Genomic DNA, 25717 nt, shown 5'->3' on the forward strand with positions numbered 1-25717 from the left:
ATGTAAGGGAAGAAAATTGGCCTTAGTTTAGAATAGAGTCTCCTCCTCCTGCTCCATTGGAATAAAGGTCTATACATGTTGTACTCCAAGGTGATATTTCCCTCTTTTTTTGTACCACGAATGGGGTCTCATTTATGTGGAGTTTCCCTCCTAGGATTTTTTATCATCACCTAATGTACCATTTTCTATACTAACACACACACACACACACACACACACACACATATATATATATATACATGAAAGTTTGGTGGAACACATGTTGTTTGAATGATACTTGTATCATTTTTATTTATTGTGCTTTCATGGTTATATAGCCTTGCTTATTTGTTGTGTACATGCAACGTCTCAATGTATGGTGATACCACAGATACACACACACATATGTATATATAGTATAGACACTTAGAAAAATTGTAGCTCTATGGGGTTACCTGTACAATAAAAGAGAGACACAACTCTATGACTAGATTAGCTAGATAGTTGACATTTTGATTATTCCTTCAATAAATGTGGACGAAGGTGATAGCATTAAAGTGGCGACATAAGAGTCGTACATGAAGCCATTAGTGGAAGAGATGTTGATCATGGACATGGTAGGTGTAATTTAGCTAGGTGACAAGTAGTTGGGAATCCAAATTGAAAATCAAGGGATAAATATGAAGTCGAATAATGTTAGCTAAGAAACTAATCTTAATATCATATTCAACCTTGTTTCTCATTGTTGGTCTTAAACATATACTACCATGATGCAAAATATAATGTTCCAATGTGTAGATGGACCAAGTAGCCAAAGATATATCAAAGAGGCCTCATTAGGAACCCTTAGAAAATCCAAAATAAAAGGATGACATATGTAGGAAACAAGTGAAACATGATAAGTAAAGAGCAAATACTAATAAAAAACATTGAAAGAAGAAAGTGTTATGAAATAAAATATATACAAGTTGGGATTTGACCCTGTGAGTTTCAAGGGAAGAAACATTTTAAACTCAACTCATTCAACAGGTGGGGAAGTTTTTATGGTGTTGTAAATACATCAACCAAGGGGGTGTCCCTGATGTGAAGTCTCAATTAGACCTCATACCATTTGGAGGAGGAGCCCCAATCAGAACTATGGTCAGTTTCCATTGTCCCTATGGATTTTCCTTGGTTACAATTATTAACATAAGAGATTATACAACATTATTTGAAATAAGAAAGTAAGTTGACACTGTGAGGCATGCAATTGTGATGTATACAATCTAATTGACAGGAGTGAGAAAGAGAGTGATCCTCTAGAAGAAAATTAATAGTATCATCTTTAAAGGGACACACAAGAGCATAAGAGGATCACAAGTCAGTCTGCAAAGTAGTTCACAAGACAACCATGATCATAAAACAAAATACAATACACCTTTAGCAAGATAAGTACCAAAGCCACCCAAATAGTTCAATTTCTTTAGTACATGTGAACAAAACATATATCACAAACATATAAAGGATAGTCTTACTATATTTATGATACATGCATGAAAATGTGTTGGCTCATCAGGCTTCATATATTAAGTAGAAGTGCCAAGATATAGAAGTACAATGCTTCCACACTAGCCCCAATAGTGAGTATTAAGTCACCACTTTCTTCTTCCAAGAAATATCTTCTCTCTTATGCCAATCCTAGAGAAGTCAGGGTGAAAGTTCTAGTCCCAAAAGTCATTTTTCTTGATTTATGACGGTGATTTCATAACAAATGAGGTGACTCTTCACCTCCCATATGACTCTTGAACTCCCTCATGACTCTTGAGCTTCTACAATGACTTTTTGAATTCTTACATGACCTTTGAACTTCTATATGACCTTAGAACTCAATAGTGACTCTTCAAATTCCATGTGGGACCCTTTATCTTCCGCATATTTTACATTTTATCATTTTGGAGAATTACATAATTACATTCCATAAATGATATGGCAAGACACTATGACACATGTGACTCTTGAGAGGACTCTTGACAATGATGACATGGAAATTCACGATGACGTGGCATTGCCAAGCTTCTCCTTTTACTGCTTTCTTTGCATCTTCATGATGGATCTTGCATGTGATTTGTATTCATCCTCCAACAGGTTGATTGATATGGAGTATTTATGCAATCCTGATGTTTGATATTTTGTTGGAAGCTAGTGTCTCTTCCTCATTTTGCTCAGTGACTTCTTAATGATTCTAGCATCACAAGTGTCTTCTCGTATGATCTCCTTCTCCTCCTCTCCGAGCATCATCCTATCATGTCAAGACGTAATACCTGTAAGTGGAAACCAATCATGACAATATGACATAAATTTGGAAACCTCTTAGTATAGATTGCTTCCTGAAAATTACTGATTAAGGCTGGAAATGGGTACTGGACTGAGAGGAAAGCTCAGGAATTACGTAGTGTGCAGTTCCATAGGCTAGGAGGGAGGACTGAGGCCTGAGACTACATAGTGCATAGTTTAGGGAGGCTTTGGAAAGATGATTGCAAAGTTAAGGGGCTCAAGGAGGCAGGCTTGAGGCTTAAAGTTTCACACTCCACAGTTATTGAGAGAGAGAGGCCTAGGGATTATGTAGTGCAAGGAAGTAGGAAGGATCTTGAGGCTTAACAGTACATAGTGCACATAATAAGGTTGGATACGAGAATAATATGCATAGTTGTGGAGGCCAAGGAGGTAGTCTTGAGCCTTGAGACTGCACAATGTGCAGTTTTGGAGGGAGACTGATCAATGGATTTCACAATTGCACAGTTCAAGGACTTAGGGAGACAACTTAATGACTGATACTACATAATGTGCAACAAGAAAGTGGCTGGGAGGCAGGATTGAAAATTTTCTAAAGGTAGGGAAGAAATCCTTGAGCATTATGACTACACAATGTGTATTCCTTGGAGGAAAGAACTACAAATTGCGTAGTTCCAGGAAGCAAGGGAGGAGCTTGAGCCTTGCTACTACAAAATGCATAGTTCAAGGAGGCTAAGTTGGGTCAAGTTGGTAGGGTAGGAAGCATTTTCAGGATTTAGTTAAGTGCGGGATGAGTAAGGTATAAGTGAGACCAAGATGAACTTGTCAATGATCATATACACTTAGAACAATTGATGGCACAACATTTAACACTTAGCACACAAGAACAACAAGATCCCCAAAATGTGATGACAATACAAAATCCTCCTTCAACTACGACACTTAGGGTACACTTTGTTAGGACAATGACACCACCTATATGATAGTGCTCAAGACTTGGGGAATATATCTGATGTATTTCCTTATGATTAATGGCAAACATTAGTGTAGGATAATTCATCAAAACTTCCCTTTATGAATGTACAAATGACTCCCTTCATGTAGGTGTGACACTTGCAATAGACTTTACGAAGACAATGATGACACTAGTATGACAATGCATAAAAAATGGGAATGGGTCTATTACATGTCTATGTGGTAAATAGGACCCATTGGTACCAAAGTTTCCTCCCAAATTGAACCACAACTTTGTGTATGTGATATGTGACACTTCTCATACCAAAAGAAAAAAATTTGCGATGGTAAGAGAAACGTGTAAATGGCACTTGCAAAATGTGAACAAAATTAAAAGTGACAAGTGCCAAAGAAAATATAATATGAAAAAAACACTTATTAAAGTCAAGGTAAGAAAAATTGACAGTCATAAACATGAAAGAGACACTTGCAATAGTGAAGATGTGTGAAACAAACAGTTGGAAAAACTCATTGAAATAGAAGTGTAAGTGAAACCAAAAGTGAAAGACTACCATTTGAAAGCATGCGCTAACTATTGACATAGGTTCAACATTGCACAGGAACCATTTTTATGGACTGTGTTATGCCTATTCATGCTTGTGTAAAGGAATATGCTAATGACTTGTTACAAATTGAAAATGTGTGATAAAGTGACTTCGACACTTAGAAACTGAGAACGAGACTTAAACACTTGAAGGTATGATAAATAACCAACCCATTTCCATTTTAATTGATTCTGGAGCTACTAATATTTACTTTATCCTAAATTTATTGAAAGATTTAATTTAAAGTGAAAAAAACATGGTAGGACTTAGTCATTTCAGTTATCTATGGGAGCTACGAGAAGAATAGTTTATCTTGTAAAGGAATATCAAGTTAATATGGATGGTTTTAGCACAATTGCATATTTCAACATCATACCATTGGGTCCATATGATTTCCTAATTGGTATGTATTGGTTTGAAAAATATTCTGTAGATGGAGATTGTTATAATAAAGCATTTACTTGAATTAATGAAGAAGAGAAGCAAAGACAAGTTCAGATAATTCCAAGGTCTATTTCTATTAGAGAGATGTGACGCATGAAATTGAAGAAAAAATTAGGAAAGAGTGCCAAATTTATGCAACTCACATGGAGGAGAAAATCGAGGACAAGTCACAAGAATTGAATACCATTAGCTACTTAAGTAATTTGAATGTGTTTATTGAATCCGATGTTTACAACCTAAAAGAGATATTGAATTCTCTATACATTTTTCTACCTAGAATTGACCTAGTGTCCAAGACAGGATAATCACACTAGAACTTAAAGAATTACAAATGCGATTAGAAGAACTTTCAAAGAAGGGGTAGATATGCCCAAGTGTGTCACCATGGGGTGCCATAGGCTATTTTTAAAAAAGAAAGATAGTACCTAAGGTTGTGTATTAATTCTATCTTATTAAAAAAAGTAACATTGAAGAACAAGTATCCTTTGCCAAGAATAGATGATTTGTTTAATTAGTTATGGGGAGCTAAAGTGTTTTCCAATATTGATCTAGGATTACGGTACCATCAAGTAAGATTTAAGGAGGAAGACATCAGTAAAAAAATATTTTGAACTTGAGATGGACATTAGGAGTTTGTGGTGGTACCATTTGAGTTATATAATGCACTAGATGCTTTCATGTTCCTTATGATAGAATTTTATGGAATTATTTAGATAAATTTTCTTTCTTTTTTTTTTCTTTTTTTTTTTTAATGGAACATTGGTTTATTCAAAAATTTGAGGAAGGGCATGTGAAACATTTTAGAATGGTGTTTTAGGTACTCAAGGAACATCAACTATATGGCAATTTGAGTAAATGTTCATTTTGTCAAAGTCGTATTCATTATTTGGGTGATATCATTTTAGAGGAAGGGGTGGCAATAGACCAAGAGAAAATCAAAACAATCCAAGAGTGGGCATACCTCAAAAATGTGATAAAGGCTAGATCCTTCATGAAATTAGTATGATACTGCATAATATTTATAGAAATATTCTCAATAATATAACATGCTACCACTTCTTTACAAAACAATGGTGTGAAATTTGAGTGGTCTCATAAATTTGAGGAGGCCTTTAAGTAGATAAAAATGTTATTAAAAAGTGCACCAATATTAAGAATAGGTTATGCAAATGAATATTTCATTGCGTTCACCGATGCATGCAAGGAATGGCTTGGAGGATTCATCATGCAAAATGAGCATGAGGTATGTTACGAATCAAGGAAGTTAAGGGAGCATGGAAAAAATTATGCCACTCATGATTTGGGGGTGGTGGCCATTATACATTGCTCGAAAATGCGGAGGAATTACCTCATGGGTAAAATATTTGAATTGATAATAGGCCACAATGGTTTGAAGAGTCTATTTGGACAACCAACCTTGAATGCTATACAAATTAGATGGCTGGAATTTCTAGTGGATTATGACTTTGAAATAAAACACATAAAAATTAAGGAGAATAAGGTGACTAATACACTCAATACAAGGCTGCATAAAATGCATTCTACAACCATAAGTGTAAGAAAATATCATTTAAAAATTAGGATTTTAGAGGCTAGAAATATTGATCAGCAATACATGAATATAAAAGAAGATATACAACAAAATAATTTATATCCAAGGTATAGGAATTTTGAGTTGAAAGAGAATGGAATTTTCTTTTTTGTTGATATTCTTTACAATTATTATGGATTTCCCCTATATTCATTGGGCATTCATTATAGGCATGTTTCTTTTTGCACTTGTAGTTAAAATTAGCTAAGAGTCTATAACCCTCCTCTTACCTCTTCCTGGTCTTCATGGCATCCATTTAGATAGCCAATGAATATAAAAATAATTTTCCATACTCTTTCACAAACTTCCTATTTCATTTTTTTCAAGATTTGTAGTTGCAAATTTTTAGGATTATGAGGTACAATTTCTTCTACCCCCTATTCATTTTATTTAAAAATATGATTTTTCTTTTGAACGCTTGCTTTAGGTCATCACAATCTAACTTGAAGATATCTCCATTGTAAGTAGGTTTAAATTCTCCATTATATTTTCTCTTACTCTTTTTAGAAGCACAAGCTTAAGGAATTCCTCAACCAGTGTGAAACTATGATGCCTCATTTAACTAATTTTAAATACTTCTTCATAATACTATGGGGATTCACTCTCTAATTCCTCAATATCTCATCTTTGGTGTCCTTCTCCTTGTAATAATCCCTATAACTCTCTATGAAGGTTTATTTCATTTGTTCTTTTCTAGTAAAGTTATCTCCTTCCAATCTCATGGACCGCCTCATGGGTAAATATTTTAAGATAGAGGGGAAAAGTTTAGTTTTTTGGGAATCTAAAACCTAGTCACCCGCCCATAGGAAAAATCAAATGTGAAGAGAAAGATGTCAAGGTATTCAATAGTGAGTCCTGGAAATTAGGAAGAGTAGTAGTATTAGTATTATTCATCCTTATTCTTGATTGGTTTCATAAATTTGGAGCTCAAATATCTTAGGTTTCTCTTCTTCTTCTCTTGTAATATTTTTTTTGTATGGAGATCCTCCACAATGTTCAATTTCTCCATCATTAATAGAATTCATAAGATTAGAGAAAGGATTGATAAAAATCCCAACCCCTATTTAAGGTTGATTAACAAATTCTTCAAGAGAATTGTTATCACCTAAAAAGTGAACACATAGTCATAATTCACTAGCTTGATCAAAATACACAATGTAGTATGGATTTTACAAATTAAAAACTACTTTCACCTTAGGAAATAGTCTAAGTAACCAATTTTCCTAAGTTATTTCAATTAATCAACATAAAAGAATAACCCATAAATTCATTACTTTTATGTTATTCACATATTTTTACCGACCAAAGGGAAAATAATTAAAAATATTTTCACTCATATTTTCTATTTCCATAGGAATAATTCAATAAATCATTTATTTATTAAGTATTCTATAATATTTTCAACACTCTCGTAGGAATAATTTATTAAATTATTATTTAATACTTATTTCTAACTTATTTGACCATTTCACATAGAAGCAATTTAATAAATCCATTTGTGTATTAATTATTTCTTATTTATTTTCTCATTTTTATTAATTAACTTAACCAATGATTATTTTTTGAGTTATTTATATAAATAAAGGTTATTAACCATTTCTTTGACCTTTTCCTCTCACAAATCATAATAAAATACCAAAAGTGGTTAGATCTTGATTTGGTCAAAGAAATATATTATTATTTGAGCATATGAAATCTAAATGAACATTTTAATATAAATAAGGAGGTTTTATCGACTCAATTTTACCATGGCCATTTCATCATCGAACTTTTACTTCTTTTCCATTCGATTACTCTCTATTAAAGTCTCATCATACCATTTTTCTCTTTTCGTATTTCAAAAAGGAGCCACTATAGCCACGAAAAGGAGACAAAACCCTCCCAAGGATGAGGATATTGTGAGCCATATTTGTGTACCTTTCTCCATAGGAGAAATATTTTCATATTTTACTAAAAGCTTGTTCATTGGGTATGGAAGTGTAGTAGTATTGTTATGTTTTCAGATTTTGTTTCTTGCTACACATGTTATGTTCCTTTTTTATTTCTAATTACACAAATTTGTTTTAAGCATAATCATCATTACTACTTTTATGGTTATAAACCTTACTTTTTTGTTAGCCTACTTAGAACCACCATAGGAAAATACCTTTTTCTAACCCTTATGTAGGAAACTAACCAACAAGTATGTTGGATGTACACTTCACAATCCTATTACTGTTTTACCTTATCACTTATACCTACTTGAGGTACATCAAAACACACATTCTTAGTAAAAATATATCTTGTCTATCTCTAGGTTGATGCATTTGATTTTTTATGAAATTTTATTTTATTTCAAAATTTTCAAATGAATTCTAACGTATTTTTAGTAACCTCCTTGGGAAAAGTACCAGAAATTATCAGGCCAAAGAGTTGTATATATGAATACTAAATATCTTACCTCACTTTAAATGTTAACTGAAATTTCATGCCAACTTATAAGTTGTTATGCTTTTTGTATGCAACTAAAAAGGTATTAATATGAAATTAACATTGTGAAAATTTGCATAAATGAAAAGCCAAAGCTGACAAGTCATTCCCTTCTGCATCATACCATCAACCTGGTGATATTCACTCCGAATCTCCTAATGATGTGCAAGGGCATGAAAGGGTCACATATAATTTGCTACAAATTAAAGAACTATGTTAATTCTTTGATGCAATTAAGATACTAAGGGACATTATTAAATAGTTGATCCTTATAGATTTTAGTAACCTTGGATTTTTCATTAAGCATGTTTTAAGTACCAAAAATTACAAACTAAATCATATATGACATACATCAATTGTAAATAATGGAAGTATCATTCAAAGACATGAAAAAAGTATATAAATGTTAGAAATAACATGAACTAATGAATTGTCTAGCCTACTACATGTGCCTATAATCATACTATAGAAGTTTGTAATCAACACCAAAATAGAATTGGAAGATGATAAGATATGCATACAATGGTTTCGATTACTCTCCTTAAGTGGGCCTTAATCAAGGATGCTACCAATAGTTTATTTAAACAAAAAAAAAAGGAAATATGTAACAAAATTATCTTCTTCTCTTATTCAATATCTACGATAAAATTGGGGTAGAGGGTTTCCTTCTATTACAACTCAAATCACTACTAGTATTAAACGAATGATATCATGAAAAAAAATATGAGGTCCCTAATCTATCAACATATGCTCCTAATTATGTTTAAAGGGGAAACCCAACTAAACTCGTAGTCACTTCCTTCATTATTGAGAGAGGTCCCTAAAATTTTGCATTTTAGTTTTTAAGATCTCAACCTCATTGTTCAATTCAAATTCTCACTAGTTAGCTAATTCAAATTGCATATAACTCATCAATGTTTATTTTTTGTTGGAAACCCTTGAAGTAGGAAAAGGGGCAATATCTCTTGAAATTCTCATCATGCACTTGGATATATTAGATCATAAGTGGGGAGAATTCGATTTTTCCCTTGGTTTCTTGATTTTTACACTCTTAAACTTTGAATCATATTAGTCTTCCTATAAAATACATGCAATACTAAAAAACAAATCAAGTACAAATCAAAACAAATTCGTATTAAATAATATAATCAAATCATCTATATATAAATAAGCACATGTCAAAACAACCTTGGTAACCAACAAAAAGACATATTTTTCTTGGCACAACTCTTGAAACAATATGTATTAAAATTTTATACATGATAGGGTAAATAAGATAGAAAATGAAGGTTGATCATCAATTAAGTAACTTTCCAATTATCCCAAGCACTGATATTGATCATTTATAAAAGATTATCTTTCAATCATGCTCTAAATGATATAGAATTCTTGGCATAAAATGTTCCTAACATTTTTTTGACAAGTTTTGGATATAAGTGATATGCGTATGAGCATTTTTTAATTTTTACAGTGGAGAAGCATGTGTGCACTTCTATAGACTAAAAGTGTCCATATTATGGATAACATAATAAAATTAGTCCATCCATAATCTGCACGTGATTTTAACAAACAAAAAAATGCACAATTTAGTTATAACTTGAAATGAAAATGCTTTATATGTATTTTTTAGATGAGATTGGCAATGTGGTGTAAATCGATACTAGGTCCAAAATTTTGATTATCTTAATGCATGCAAAACTTTATATGGTAATGAGAAAATTAATTCTAATACTGGTGAGGAAGTCAATGACAATAAATATGGTGCCATGGGACCATTATATGCATAGCTTAGTAACAAACTGTCTACTGTTTATTTTCTGCTTGCACCTACTATGTCATATGTGAGAAATTATTCAACAATAACATTATTAATATTAAACATGTTATAAATGTGTAGGGTGACCTTTTGAGCACGTAGGGGATCTCACACTTCCTTTCTCTCTTTGGCATTTCTATTAATGCTAGCAAGGACAATAAATATGGTTTCATGGGACCATTATATGCATGTTTTAATAATAAAATACCTATTCTTTATTTTCCACTTGCACCTAGTATGTCATATGTGAGAAATTATTTAACACTAGCATTAATAACATTAAATATGTTAGAAATGCCTAGGATCACCATTTTAGCAAGTAGGGTATCTCATACTTCTGTTGTCTCTTTGACTTTTAATGGTGTGGTGGAAACGATATTTAGATGCATAGAACATTAATTTTATCCATGTCAACTTTCCATGGATAGGTCCCATTGGCTAAAGCATGATTCAAGGGCAAAATAAAGTGAATGGGTCCCTAGTATTTATTTTTAAGGTGCATGGACCATGTGTGTAACCTTAAATCATTAGAGAGGCCCTACAAAAGGTATATTTCATTTTCAAGTGAGACATGATAATTGTTGTGGTTCTCGCTGGACCATATATGGGTTTTGTCTCTATGTTTATGATTTTTTTATGCAAACCAGGCATGTTTATAATATTTCGATGTCTAGCATAAAATTTATAGGTAAGATTAGTGAGCACATGATTTAATTATGAAAATTAAGGATTTTGATCCTTAGAGGTAATAGTTATTTCTTCCCAAGAAATCATTTATATGCATAAGTTAGAAACATGGACCCTAATAGTTTCTCCTATAACTCATACACCATACATATGGCTCTAATATCCATATAATTCATTTGAAGATGTAATAATTTTCCTACAATAAAGATATCATTAGGAGTTTGACATTTCATGTAGCAACGATGGGTCTTGTGGTATAAACCATGGTTTTAGAATAAAACCTAGAGACATACACTCAAAGTGTTTCCCTAGGGCTCATGGTTCATACACATGACCCGAGACTACCTAAGATGGATTATATGGAAAATTATTACCATGTAACTGGTATAAATGGATCATTTTTACATTTGGTCCATAGAATTGATGGATCTCCTCGCCTCATGGAATTTTTCAAAATCAAAAGGCACAAATATGTGCCCAAATAGGTTATTTATGTCTAAAGGGGCATGTACAAAGTACTAAACCATAATGAATTCCCCAGAGAGGGAATTATTTATTTATAAATGGTGTATCGGAATAACTCCAATGGTTGATGTATTTTGGGTGAATTTTCTTAGGAATGGGACCAAAGGACATAGGTTCAAATGATGCTTCAAGAGCCCAAGGATATCTTCAAGAGTTCTTATGTGTTTTTTTTATGCATACCTCTATATTAATATGCAAATCAAGTTTATATATTTAATAACCCCTTTACAATTATCATGTGAATACCCTAGAAACAATAAAATCTAGATCTAGAATTCTTGGGTAGCCTCTTTGGATATCCCATTATCAGGCACAATAATATATTCACTCAAGCCTTAGCATGGCCTGCCTAATATACATTTAGGTTCTAGTTTTATGTTGAACATTCATTACCATGAAATTTACAAACTAAATCATATAATAAAACATGCATAGTAACATATTCAATCAAGCCCTGCCCTGGCATCCTGAATATACATGCAGGTTATAGTTTTACATTGAATATTCATTACATTGAAATTTACAAAGTAAATCATCTAATAAAGTTTGGTGCAATTGTAACTATTCCCATTAATTGAATACTTATTTGGTGCACCACCATATTAAATGATAAATAAAAAATTTCTTTAACTTGTATATTCCTCATTTCTTCATAGTCTAAATCACAATTAAATGTTAATTGTTATCTTATTTTCATCCATAATTTTCCTTCAGTTGATCCCAACCAACAGAAGTGGTTGTTATGTAATTAGTCCCTATATTAGTCCTATGAGAAAAGTGTAGGTATGCATCCCTAATAGAGGGAGTATAATTTTCCATCTTAGGTGAGATAAGCCTCCAATTTGAGGCCTATTATTTTTTATTCTAGAATGAGATCCAAATTTGTCTCTCCCATAGAATGGGCTAGTGCTCCTATCTCACCATTAACTACTTCCTCTTCCATTGTAATAAAATATTTATCCTTCTATGCTCAATCTCACTTTCTCTAACTCTAAACTTATCATTTCTTGAATGAATTTTTTGTATATATATTTTCTTTAGCCATTCAAAATTACCTTCACACAGACAAAAATATAATTTACCAATTTCAAATTTATAACTATAATCTATAACCATTGATTTTCCTTCATACACTTGAATGTATTTAAAAATCAAATGGGCAGTGATTTAAATGGGATCATTAGGCTTAAGGCACTTAATGATTAACAAATAAAAACAATGAAGCCTTAAGCCTAACTTTGTCCTTAAGCTCCTCATTTATGAATAGGAAATTAATTATGACATACCATTTTCATTTAAATTGGATCATTATGCTTAAGGCACTTAATGATTAACGAATAAAAACAATGAATCCTTAAGCCTAACCTTGTCCTTAAGCTCCTCATTTATGAATAGGAAATTAGTTATGACATACCATTTACATCTGGCATATTGTAGTAAGAATATTATTATCTTCCACATATATTGTATAGTTGGTGTAATGTGTCGAAGATCATGAAAATGTATCCAAGATGAAGGTAGTACCAACACTTGGAAGGCCTCTTTCTTTTCAACCTCATTAAATGATCAATAATATCCACATGTGAAAGGATAGGCATGAAAGTAACCCACGTGGCAAATTGTGTATCATCCCATGCACTACAATATGTTTTCCTATTCCTATTGTACATTATAAACTTGAAAATCAAATAATGCTCCTCATTTGTGTTACATATGATATTCCATCGCTTAACTTGCTATGTATGATTTTGATTATGATTGCAAGTGTAAGAAATTTTATCATTGAGCAAATATATTTTTCTCCAACATAATTGTTCCTGTCTTGAAAATCGAGGCTCCTTCCTTGTGTTAAACGTTATATTCTATCGTTTAACTTGTTATGCATGTGTTTGATGACGAATTCATGACGAATTCAAGTGTCAGCAATTTTTTTTTTGGTTGGAGTAATACGCTTTTCTACAACATAATTATTCTTGACTTGAAAATCAAGTAAGGCTCCTTCCTCGTGTTACACGTTATATTCTCTTGTTTTAACTTCTTCTGCCTGCCTTTTGATGACGAATTCAAGTGTTATATTTTAAGTAAATGATGTTTTTATATTCATTTTAATTACAATTAAAAAATACTTTCTGATTCTCGTTATTTTTAATTATGAGAAACTCATCACAGCCACGGGCGACTAAACAAAATGCAATTAGCCGTCCTTTCCTTTTATCTTGTCAGGTTGTTTGTGGGCCATAGTATTGAAAATACTTTCTTTTTAATCAAAAAAATCTGTAACATAACAAAAGTATATAGTGAATAAGACACCACAATACCTAAGAGCTTTGAAATTTGAATTTTATAATTTTCTTAATATTTTAGAGTATAGGCGATGGAATATAATATGTAACACATAGGAGGAGCATTATTTGATTTTCAGTTTATAATGCACCAATAGGAATAGGAAAACATATTGCAGTGCATGGGATGATATACAACGTGGGTTAATTTCATGTTTATTTTTTCACAGGTTAGATATTATGTATTTGTGGAGATTTTTTATATGGGAGAAATTGGTTAGAGAATTTAGGAATATGTAGTTGATATTAGGCAAACCACTTTCGCTCGTCATTTCTAGTTGAACATGTTGAAAAATATAAACACCTTGTTTGCATTGAAGATGCAAGGGTCATTGTAAGGGTTGATCACTTCAAGTATAGAAAGCTAAGAGAGGTTATTGAAATTGAAAAACATGCAATCAATCTCAACAAGGATGATAGTTGGAAATTGAGTAGAGTTGCATTTCGGCTTTCTCTTCTTGATTCCCATATTATTATTTTTTCAATTGATTAATTATTAAATAAAAATTACTTATTTTCTTTAATTATTTTTATTCAATTTTAATTTCAATATTTTTTTTTGAATTTTATTATTCTAAATTCTTAACTTTATTTTTTTATATAAAATTAAAAATTTATTTATTTATTTATTTATTTATCAATAATAATCATATTAATCTTAAGATTACTCTACAATTGATCTTTTATGATTTATTGACTTTATAATTTTATATTTAATTAATTTTTATATTTTAATTTTATATTTGAATTTGAATTTAAATATTTTTTATATTTAAATTATTAACAGCTAATTACAATAGCTAGTTTAGAATAAAATTTTATTTTAATTAAATTTATAAGTAGTTCCTAACAGGTAATGTTAATCATGAAGATGAACCATATTAGTTGGTTCGAAAGGTCTACCAAATCGGAATGATGTGAAATACATTCACAAAAGTCTCTTATCTAATAGTATGATAATTGTTAAATGTTTTTTCAAAAGGTTTATCATAAAAAAATTGAAGTAGGTAAGTCTCTAATGTAACAATATGATAATTGTTAATTGTTTTTTTAAGAGTTTATCATAATTCAGTTGTCAAGTAAGGAGCATGGCATGCTATTTACCAATACAAAACTATATCACTTGAAATTATTAATGATTTATAAGAGACAAACTTTCATTCCTACCATATATCTCTAGTTATTAAGCCGTTAAACTATTTCTTACCATTTACCTAATACCATAACTTATTTTCATAAGAGAAAACCATCGATTCAAGTTGAATATGCCAGCGCAATGTTTTCAAAATAAATCCTTTGCAGCTACTTTAACACCAGCAGCAAGGCAAGGAAGGCAGTGTTTTAAATCTGATCCGTTGATTTTGGCGTTGATCCCAGTGATGGGTTCCTTTGTGGCCTGTAATGTCTGCGGATGATGGAGGCCGTCGGCCATAATATATATTGCAGGGAGCTCATACGACGTACTTGCTGGGCACACTGGCAGCGACCGCTGTTTGGTGCAGATTGTTTGCTGCTGGCCGCAAACAATATGGAATCTAATTCGGCTGTTCGTACCTTCTGACTTTGGCGTCCCCAACTTCTAGTAATTTCCGGAATCCGGACGGCCAAACTTGTCTAGCTTTACCTGTCTATCGCACCATAAATGATATATTCCTGAATCCCTTCGGCCAGACATAGGGGATGTCCCGAGCACACTGGTGTGAAGAAATGGGTTTAAAAAAGGGACCGTGGACACCTGAGGAAGATCGAATACTTATCTCTTATATAAAAAAGAATGGCCATGGAAAGTGGCTTGCACTGCCGAAACAAGCAGGTCTATAATATGCCCCAGTTGTGTATTATGTGTTGATGTTTTAAAGGATTTGCGAGGATTAAAGAATTGAATTGTATGTTGTCGTGCAGGACTTAGCCGATGCGGAAAGAGTTGTCGACTGCGGTGGACAAACTATCTGAGACCCAACATAAAACGTGGGAACTTTAGTCTCAAGGAGGAACAGACTATCATTCAGCTGCATCAAATCCTCGGAAACCGGTAAATCGCCAAATATATCCTATAAACTGTTCTCAGAAACTGTTCTTAGGGAGAGGTGGTAATTTGAATATTTGCTTTTTAATGGCATAAACATCATAAACATGATAAAAATTGTTGATAGTGTTTAGTGATTTGAATTGGCATAGAGTTTCTTCCAAGAAACTGATTTGAACGTGCATACAAAGTATTATAAAAACCTTTCAACAGTGGAAATTGTGAGATTTCTTTGTTGTAAAATGATAAAAATTATATGTGCCCAGGAAACAACACTTTCATTTTTATTTAGCTCAAAAAGTTAAAATAATTAGATGAAATATCAAGATAATTTTTATTTTTAATTACCTTAGGATAGTTAAAAATAATTAGATGAAATGTCAAGATAATTTTTAGTGTACAGAACTGTAACCAAGTGGTTTAGCAAGCTGATCTAGTGAAAACCTTAATGCTTAAATGCTTTTCGTACGTTATGCGGAACGAGCCTATGAAATTTGTATGGATGATAGGGAAAAAGTCATTCGTTATAATTTAAAGTGGAACTACTGAAATTTTCACAATGAATTTTAATTTTAAAGGAGTTTAATTTTAATTTTGATTTAGATAAGAATGTTTCGTGGTTAAAAAAAAGAAATTTATTGAAAAATATTTAAATATATAATGGAAAGGGTGATGGTTTTTTATTCGTGCAATTTGAATAACCATAATTTATAGATATAGAAAGTTAATAAATATCAAACATATTAATAAATTGGGTTGATATAAACTAATAAATCTATATCAATTATATTAATAATTATTGGATATATATCAAATATATTTATATGTATTACAGGTATTTAAAGTCAAAACTATTTTTACATATAAAGACATTTACTCATGTGATTGCCTCTGTGTAATTATTAATAATTATATAATAACAACTATATTATTTTTTTTCCAAGGAAAAAAACGGTAACTTTTTATTAATAAATTAATGAAAAGTTACACTAGCAGATGCAATGAAGCATTCAGTATGTTGCCATAAGGGCTCACAGCGTTAGTAAACTAACGTGAACAAAGAATAAGAGAAAGAGAGAATGAAAAAGGGTTATTTATATGGTTTTTCTATAAATTTTATTATGTTTATATGGTTTTTTAATTATTATTTATATGGTTTTTATATAGGTTTTATTATATATCTATATGGGTTTTTAATTTTTATTTTGATTTAGAGAATGATATGCACTAGTTTTAAAAATGAAAAAGTTAAATGGAAATATCTAAATATATGATGGAATCAGAAAGAAAGAAAGAAAATTATTTTAACTTTTAGGAGGCTAAAGCCTATAGCACAGATTGCTTTTTCATTTGGTAGATGTATTAGGCCCTTTTGTGTGAGGCCTCAAATAAAAGCTCACAGCTCTATACCAAGAACTAGTTGCCTGAATATTTGCATAATTTTCTCTGTTGTCCTTGAAAACCTTACATTCTCAAATAAAATACTTTTTTATTTCTATTTTTCATTTTTAAAAAAACAAAAATACATACCCTTTCTTCCCATACTGTCATTCCCATACTGTCACATATGATCGTATTTACCTATTCCATTTCAATAAACCATAGTCCGGTTATAATAAAAATATGGCGACGCGAATGGTAAATATGTACAGGTACGTGAATATAAAAAACAGAGTGGACGCATCTCCATATGGAAGCTATAAGCCATCGAAATACAGGTAAATAGGAACATTCTCAGTAGAGGTACTCCAAGCATTTTATGTAATCTAATGGCATACCTAATTTTAAAAAAATTACTGGAATATCTAATCATCGCTTTGGAGTACAGTTTTTTCAGGTTTTAGTTAGACCTTTATAGCGAGGAGAAATATCAAGGGTTAACTTCGATGTTTCCAGTAAAGAAAGACTTAACTTTATTTTAATAATTGATTACACAAAAAAAATTAACCTATTTGGTACTTCATCAATACAGGGGCACAACAAAATTTTCCAGGCGCACTCTGCATTAGAATTAAATACTATGCAATCCAATGATAGCTTGGACATTAATATTTCATTCTTTGCTGAGAGAGGTGTTCACAACCTTTGATGTTAATTTTGAGAGGCGAGCCGTTTGAAATAGCCGTCTGTTTTGGCTTTCTGGTTTCGTTTGTTAATGACTCTGACAATATCATACTAGCATATTAACATTGGTAATACCGGTGGATGGAAAATTGATGGTAAATGTCAATAGGAATTATTGATAATCAAAGATATTTAACTATAAAAACATCTGTAATCATGATCAGCATCCTTATAAGCGTACTATCCAATCTTTCTATCTATCTTGTTTTCAAAACAACAATGACAATCAAAATAGAAAGTTAGGCTAAACAGATTAAAAACTCAAATCTTGAAAATTGGTGTCTCCCAATTTCTCAATACAATACCTGATGAATAGCAGCAAGTTCGCTGAAGGGGAGGTAGCAAGGGGATGTTTTTGTTTACATGTTTATGTGTGTTTATTTGTTTTGTTTTGTTTTGTTTTTTTAATTATAGAAATATGGTATTATAAAATTAGGATATTAGATAAAAGTAGTGCTGTTTTGGTAGGTAAATTAATATCAAAAAGTTATTATGTATTTAGTAAGATAGCTTTACAAAAGTATTTGGTAAATTTGAAGTATTTATTACAGAGAAAAAATTGTTGATAGTATTTATAGGTGGAAAGAGTTGACTTATTGAGATAGGTTGATGTGAGATGAGTAATAGAGTAAATGTACTAATACAGAAATAGAAATAGAAATAGAAATAGAAATATATATATATATATATATATATATATAATATGATCTATTTCACATCAATAACTCAACTCTAGCCACCTACCACACACATATAAAAAATGTATGATATAATTATGTGATAAATGTAGTTGAAAGATACGATAATAAAGATATTATAGTTTTTGAAAATAAAATACTAATAACACCCTCATTAAAAAAATTCTCTTTATCCATCCCCATATCACACAAAATCCTGTGTAACACCCATTTTACTTTCTATAGTGAAATTCCTTGTTGCATACTCTTAATTTTTTATATGCTATTCTTGGGAGTTTAGAGATATTCATGTATCATGCCAAAACTCTTTTTTAGTGACACACTATGTCATATCCCTTACCCCTTTTAACTTTATCATACTTCTTTAGTACAAAATAACTTTTATGCACCTTCAAAGAACTATATGGTGTGAGTATATTTTTACAACTTCGTTTTTTTTTACTCTCTTTAATAATTTGGAATGATGAAAACCAAAAAGACCTTGCATGGAGTGTATTGGATAGGAAAATGCTTTGAGTTTAATATGTTTTCAAACCATGAAAACTTTATGTATATGATGAATTTTTAATTTTTTTTGCAAAAGTGTAGTGTATAGCATGATTTGTTTTGTTGTGTAATATGGAAAGGACTATTATGAAGATTGAGAAGATGTAATATATTTAAAGGAATTAAATTTTTTATTAGTGAGATATATTATGATGAAGACAATTTTGAGGAAGTGTGCCATATGGCACAAAAGAGCAAGTTTAATGTGATGTGATGCGAGTGCAAAGAATCATCACAAAAGAAATTTTTGGTCCAATATATTATTTCATGACCAAAGAATTTTTAAGTGTGATACTATGCAAGCAAAAGTAATTTTTGGTGCAATGTATTATTTCACGACCAAAGGATTTTTGAGTGTGAGACTATACAAGCAAATAAATGTTCTAAGCATGGTGATGTGATGAAGGAATGTTTTCCTTAGAAAATGAAAAACTATTTAACTTAGAAAATTTCCTTTTCCATATTGAATGGAAGTTTAGATTTGTTGCCACTAAAAAGAATGAAAGTGCAATACACACTATGTGACTAGGAAAGAGAGATTAGGTGTGATAGATGGTATCTCTAAAGGAATGAAGTACCATACATGAGAAATTTGAGAGTGATATGCCCCATGTCACACCTTTTTTATCTTTAAGTGTGATATACACCTAAGTCTCATAGTTTTAAACCTTTGGAATGATGCACCCACTTTAAGAATTTGGATGCTAGTTCTTAAAAATTTGTTTTATGTGTCTCCATGCTTCACAAATTCCATGTATAACACATCCATTTTACTTTCTATGTGAAATTTATTATGTTGCATCATTTGGAACATTTCGTGTGATATGTTTTGTAGTTGGGAGATCTTCATGTATCATTGCCAAAAAAATTTGTTCTGTGGCATGTGCTATATTGTAGCCTTTCTAACTTTATGTGCATCATTTCACATCCTCTGAAACTTTGAAATGATGCAATAAGTTTTATGTGATTAGGTCTTCAAAACTTTAGAGTGATACATAATATTGCACTTAACTAAACTTCATGTGGGAAATATGTTTAATTCCTCATGAAGCTTTGGGTTGTGTGTACTTGTTTATGACCTTGTTGTTTAAGCTATCGTCAATAACTTGGAATAATGTAAACTAAAAAAACCATGCTTGTAGTGTATCACATTATAATTTTTTTTTAATGAATCATGTTTTTTAGACCTTCAAATCCTTGTGTATCAAAAGAAAATTATTTTGGTCCAAATGTGGTATATTACACAAAACATTATTTTAGTGATATGGACAAGGGCATCATAAAACTTGAGAAGATGTGATATATTACAAGAAAGGAAAATTTTGGTTAGTATAATGTGTTGGGATGAAAGACATTTTGAGGAGTGCGATGAAAGACACGTTTATACAATGAATGTGTAATAAAAATAAATTTAAATGTTATACAACTTTTGCCACAAAATTAACTTTGAGCACTATGTGACAAAAAAATATTTGGAATGCTATTCTAACCATGAAACATTCCATTTCCATTAATACAATGAAGGAAAAAATTACCTTAAAAAAAAATATTTCATTTAGAAGTTTCTCCTCTATAATAATACAATGTGTTTGAGATTAAAAGAAACTTCTATAATAATACAATGTATTTGAGATTAAAAGAGTTAAAGTGCATGGATGACAACTTACTTATGATGGGTCATCCTTTAATTACTTATAATAAACAACAAATTCCTTAATATAACCATTTATGGAACACCTCATGAATTCAACTCTTATCATTATCTATGGGAAATCCTCAGTGATCAGCTCCATGATGTCATCTTGAATTATGTCTTATCATGTTGTTATATCAACCCTTTGGTATTAAGGTTCTCATTAATTTATATATAGAAATTTGGTTATGGTATGGATATTTTTTAGTAACATAATATGTTCATGAATTAATTATTGATGAAAAATAATATTAGTGTGTATACAATTATTCTAAATTTATCTTAATATTAATGAGAATGCAATTATTTTAAATTTGTTTTAAATTTACATTATATGAAGTCAATAAAAATTATTTTTATATTGATGAGGATAAAATAAAAACTAAAATAATAAAATGATCTATATAATCACAAATAAAAACTCATGAGTGGAAGATACTCATTTTTTATATAAAAACTCATGAGTAGAAGATACTCATTTTTAACTCTATTGTAGGGTAAATTTAAATGTAGGTATACTTATTTTTTCGTTATTTTGAAGGTATTAAAAACTTTTAATAAAGTATGAAATTTCCAATAAGTAGATTGTTAATATTATGAATGTAGATTGTTAATATTATGAATGATTTGTAATTTAAAAGAAAATTAATAAAATAAGAAATAATTAATTAAATTAAATATATTTTATAGCTTTAAAAAATAATTAAATAATAATAATATTTTAAAAATAAAATTATAAAAATAAATAAATAATATTATAATATATATAATTTGTGTTATTAGCTTGTTGTATTTTTTTCCTTTTCATTTATATTAAAAAAAATAGAGTAAAGATTTAATTATATTTTTCTAATTTAAATTTTATTTATTTTATAAAAATTTTATTTATTTTATAAAAAAATTATTTATTTTATAATGTTTATAAGATTGTGGAAAATTAGTTTTATCAATAACCATAACTCAATAATATAAATTATCTGATATGTAAATATATATAAACTTAAAAAAAATTATAAAAATTAAATAAATTATTATCATTAAAAAGTTAATATATATAATTTAAAAAAATATATAGCAAAATTCTTGATCATGCAGATTCACTTTCACCTTATTAAAAAAATTTAGATAAATTTTGTTAAGCAAAATAATTTTTTTTATTATAAAGTTCTAGAAACAAAACTGTAGATATTAATAAGCTTTCCTTCCCCTTCCTCAATCGTGGCCCTCAACCCTTATATTCCTTTTCACCTTAATGTACCAATACTAATTATAATATTACCACAATAAGCCATATGACAAACTATCTGAAAAAAATGTTAAAAAAATATGACCATATAAAATGCTAAAAATAACCTAAAATATTATATAGAAAACAAAGGTCAATCTTATATTTGATAATTACTTAAAAAAGATTAGGGAGAGTGAATGAGTGCCCCCCAAAAGTTTCACCTCGTATAAATGATGACCTTCGAATCAGGGCGGAAGAAAGCAGCCTCGTGTTCCTGAGAGTAACTTATTAGACGGTAATATAGAACATTCTCAATATCGTTGGGTCGAATCTCCGTAAATGATAGGGAGAGTAACTGAGAACTCTGTACGAATGCTGTTTCACCCTCCAATGAGGGCAGAAGAAAGAAGCCAGATTGGTCTAAAGTCTAATTTATTTATATCTTTGAGAAGAATTACCAACCCTAAAGCAATAGGAGTGGGACGTTAAAAATATCTGAACTGGTGATTAATTCATCATTTATACACAAAAATTTATCCCATTTTTACCATGTACTTTTTCTATGTGTGGGCAGATGGTCAACTATTGCCTCGCACCTCCCTGGAAGAACAGACAATGAGATAAAGAATGTATGGAACACTCGTTTGAAAAAGCGCCTCCCGCTAACTGGTGTGGACCTAGCAAACCACGTTCCCAGAAAATGCAATATATCTTGCTTTGACGGCGCTGTGAGTGTCTGTGACAGTCATGAGAAGGATACTGATCATCAGTTCCAAAGCCATGGCTGCACGTCCGAATCAGCAAAAAAGGTTTTCAAAAAGGAAGGCAACAACAGCGAGCCTCTTGCCCGCCAATCTCTGCAAGAAACCAAGGCTCTTCAAGATCAAGGGGTACCGGATAATTTGCCTCAAATTCAGAAAACACCTGATGATCATAATATGATAAATTCTCATCAGCATGAAGCGCCCTACTACAATCTCAACTCGTCAGGCAATAATTACTCCTATTCGAGTCGTTCATCCCGAGTACTCCCAATGAAACCAGAAAAAAATGTTTCTTCATCTCCATTTGGGCTCTGCAGTGCGATGGATTATAAAGTGAAGACCACTAGTGAAAAGCCTGTGATGCCCTTCGATAATATTAAAACAGGTGAGAAGAAAATGCTGGCGGCCGTGGATTATACCAGTTTGCTTCAGTCTAGCAACAGCGATTTCTTGAAGTTGACCCTTGACAATGGAGACGTCAACAGCTGGAACCCTTTAGCGGGAAATCAGCAGAATTTCGTCAGCTTGGGATGCGAGGAATTTCAAGAAAATGACAGGACGGTCGTGCAACAGGCGTATCAAGAAGGCAATCTAGCTTACAATTCTTCCACGCTATCCCTCTGGCCAGCAGTAGAAAATAACTTATTGGGAGACCAAGCTGTGGCGTACTCATTCTCGAATGCCGCAGCAGCGAATGTAAGCGGGCAGCAGAAAACAGTAAAAGTAGAGCCCTCCAGTACTAATTTCTCAGTGGAGCCGTTTCTTGAACTGGCAGATCATGTGGGCATGGGCATGGGCATGGGCATGGGCATGGACTGCAAAAGCAATATTTTCGATCGCTGGCCAGAAATGAACTTAGTAGATCAGGATGATGGGATGGACTACTGGGTCAACTTTATGAGGCAAGTTGGTCCTTTGCCATTCGTCCAGTTTATATCTCCACCTGACCTTTAGCCCTTCAATTCCGCTCAACTCTACCCTACGGAATAAGGGTATGCTACTTGTTATGCTGTTCTTTTTCTGTCTCTCACGTGATCCTCCTGAGAGTTAAGGGTGTTTACTACTTCCCTCCCTTGTGGTATGTTTCTCTGACTCTCACGTGATCCTCGGACTTAGGGTATGCACTTCTCTCTGTCACGTGATCCTCGTGACTGATGTGTTTTTATCTCTTCTCTCACACGTGATTCTCTTTTCTTGTTCACTCCTCAATTACCAGGTAGTCTGCAGTACATATCTAAAACGTCCTGCCAACCTCATCTCTAATGGCAGGGGTCAGGCTTGGAACTTCAAATTTATCTGGTCTATCCCATGGAAATTTGATGAAGGTTATCTGTTTTTGGTGTTTGTGTATGAATGTGAGCTAGACTCGTAATGTGGTTATTCTTAAAAATCTACTGCTAGAACAATAAGTCATTAGTTTAACTTTGTAACACCAAAAATTGTTTATGAAATTTATCTCAACATTGTTTAATTAGAAAATGCCATTATTTGAATAAGGTTATTTGTTTTTGGTGTTTGCGGCTTTATGTTTTATATAGCTTCATGAATGTTAAGTAGGTTCGCAGGTAGTTATTTTAAAAAAAATCTTCCGCTAAGCACAATAAGTCATTGGTTTAAATCTGTAACACTAAAAAAATGTCTATGAAATTTATCTCAAACAATTTTCAATTAGAAAATGCCATTACTTTAATTTGAAAATGCCATTACTTTAATTTTTCTCTATATTCCTTTCTGTGTTCATAAAAATCTCGTTTCATAATAAATGACAAAAAGTAAGTACCACAACTAAACAGGTATGCCCCTCCTCCCATATTTCTCTGTCACGTGATCCTCGTGACTGATGTGTTTCTTTCTCATCTCTCACACGTGATCCTCTTTTCTTGTTCACTCCTCAATTACTAGGTAGTTTGCAGTACATATCTAAAGCGTCCTCTCAATCTCATCTCTAATGGCAGGGGTCAGGCCTGGAACATCAAATTTATCTTCTTGTCTATCAAATGGAAATTGCAAATTTGATAAAGGTTACTGTTTTTCTTGTGCTTGTGGCTTTACGTTTTTTATTTTGGTGCCTGTCGCTTTAGGTTTTATATAGATTCTTGAACGTAAAGTGAGTTTGTAGGTAGTTATTTTAGAAAAAGAATTTTCTGCTCAGCTCTAGTTTTGTAACATTAAAAAATCTGTTTAAGAAATATATGTTAACAGTGTTCAACTAAAAAATACCATTATTCTAATTTTTTTTTCCTGTATTTTCTTTGTAACTCTGTCACATTAAAAATTGTTTATAAAATATATGTCAATAGTGTTGGCTAGAAAATGACATTACTTTAATATTTCTGCATATTACTTTTGTCTTCATAAAAATTTAGATCTACTTATCAACTAAAAAGGGTGACAAGAAATAAACACCCAACTAAATATATTGTTAGGCAAATTTCTGTCTAAATCACTCATTAAACTTTATTGCTGATAACTTAAATATTTATAGGTGTGACTAGTAACTTAAATACTTACACATCTGTTTCAAAATTGTTTTACCAGTCACTTTTAACGTTTCAAATTTTCAAATTTCAGGCCTGGTAACCTGGTAGGTGCTGCTTTAGATGATATCTGAACTGTGAAGTTTCTTTGTTCTGTCTGAAATGTTTTCGTCCGTGCGTACCTAAATTTATCCGACACCACTGTTTGAAAGGAAGTTGCAGTATTTTAAGATTTCTTACCTTTTAAACTGCAGGTGACTTCGGACATAAAAGTGTTCAGTGTTTTAATGCTTTATTATCACTGTTTATTTAGGGTTGCGTTTGGAAATGGCTTTGACAGCGGTGGATATCGCATCCGAGCCGAGTGTTGACGTTGCTGTGCTGCTCTGGGTTATTAACCAATTTTCCAAAATTTGGCTAGTTGCTTTTTAATACATGGATATTATATTTACAAATATTAAAAATTAAGTAAATTAGC

The 25717-nt window shown here is 31.4% G+C and overlaps 1 protein-coding gene across 1 annotated transcript; it reads left to right on the top strand.

Moving 5' to 3' along the window:
- Positions 1–15336: 15336 nt before the first annotated feature.
- Positions 15337–24097, top strand: LOC149227870 (uncharacterized). The gene is made up of 3 exons (XM_089377949.1): positions 15337–15496; positions 15586–15715; positions 22573–24097. The coding sequence occupies exons 1-3, from the start codon at positions 15364–15366 to the stop codon at positions 23714–23716; spliced, it is 1407 nt and encodes a 468-aa protein (XP_089234075.1). The 5' UTR covers positions 15337–15363; the 3' UTR covers positions 23717–24097.
- Positions 24098–25717: the final 1620 nt, after the last annotated feature.

This window comes from Pinus tabuliformis, chromosome J, assembly GCF_031772625.1.
Source record: "Pinus tabuliformis cultivar Carrire ecotype Pingquan chromosome J, CPIR1, whole genome shotgun sequence".
NCBI classification, from domain to species: Eukaryota; Viridiplantae; Streptophyta; class Pinopsida; order Pinales; family Pinaceae; genus Pinus; species Pinus tabuliformis.

Bases quoted from the DNA above. Each gene is read 5' to 3' on its own strand.
- LOC149227870 (XM_089377949.1), top strand. From the start codon at position 15,364: ATGTCCCGAGCACACTGGTGTGAAGAAATGGGTTTAAAAAAGGGACCG. The intron at 15,497-15,585 runs GTCTATAATATG...GTTGTCGTGCAG, and splicing joins TGCACTGCCGAAACAAGCAG to GACTTAGCCGATGCGGAAAG. The intron at 15,716-22,572 runs GTAAATCGCCAA...ATGTGTGGGCAG, and splicing joins CATCAAATCCTCGGAAACCG to ATGGTCAACTATTGCCTCGC.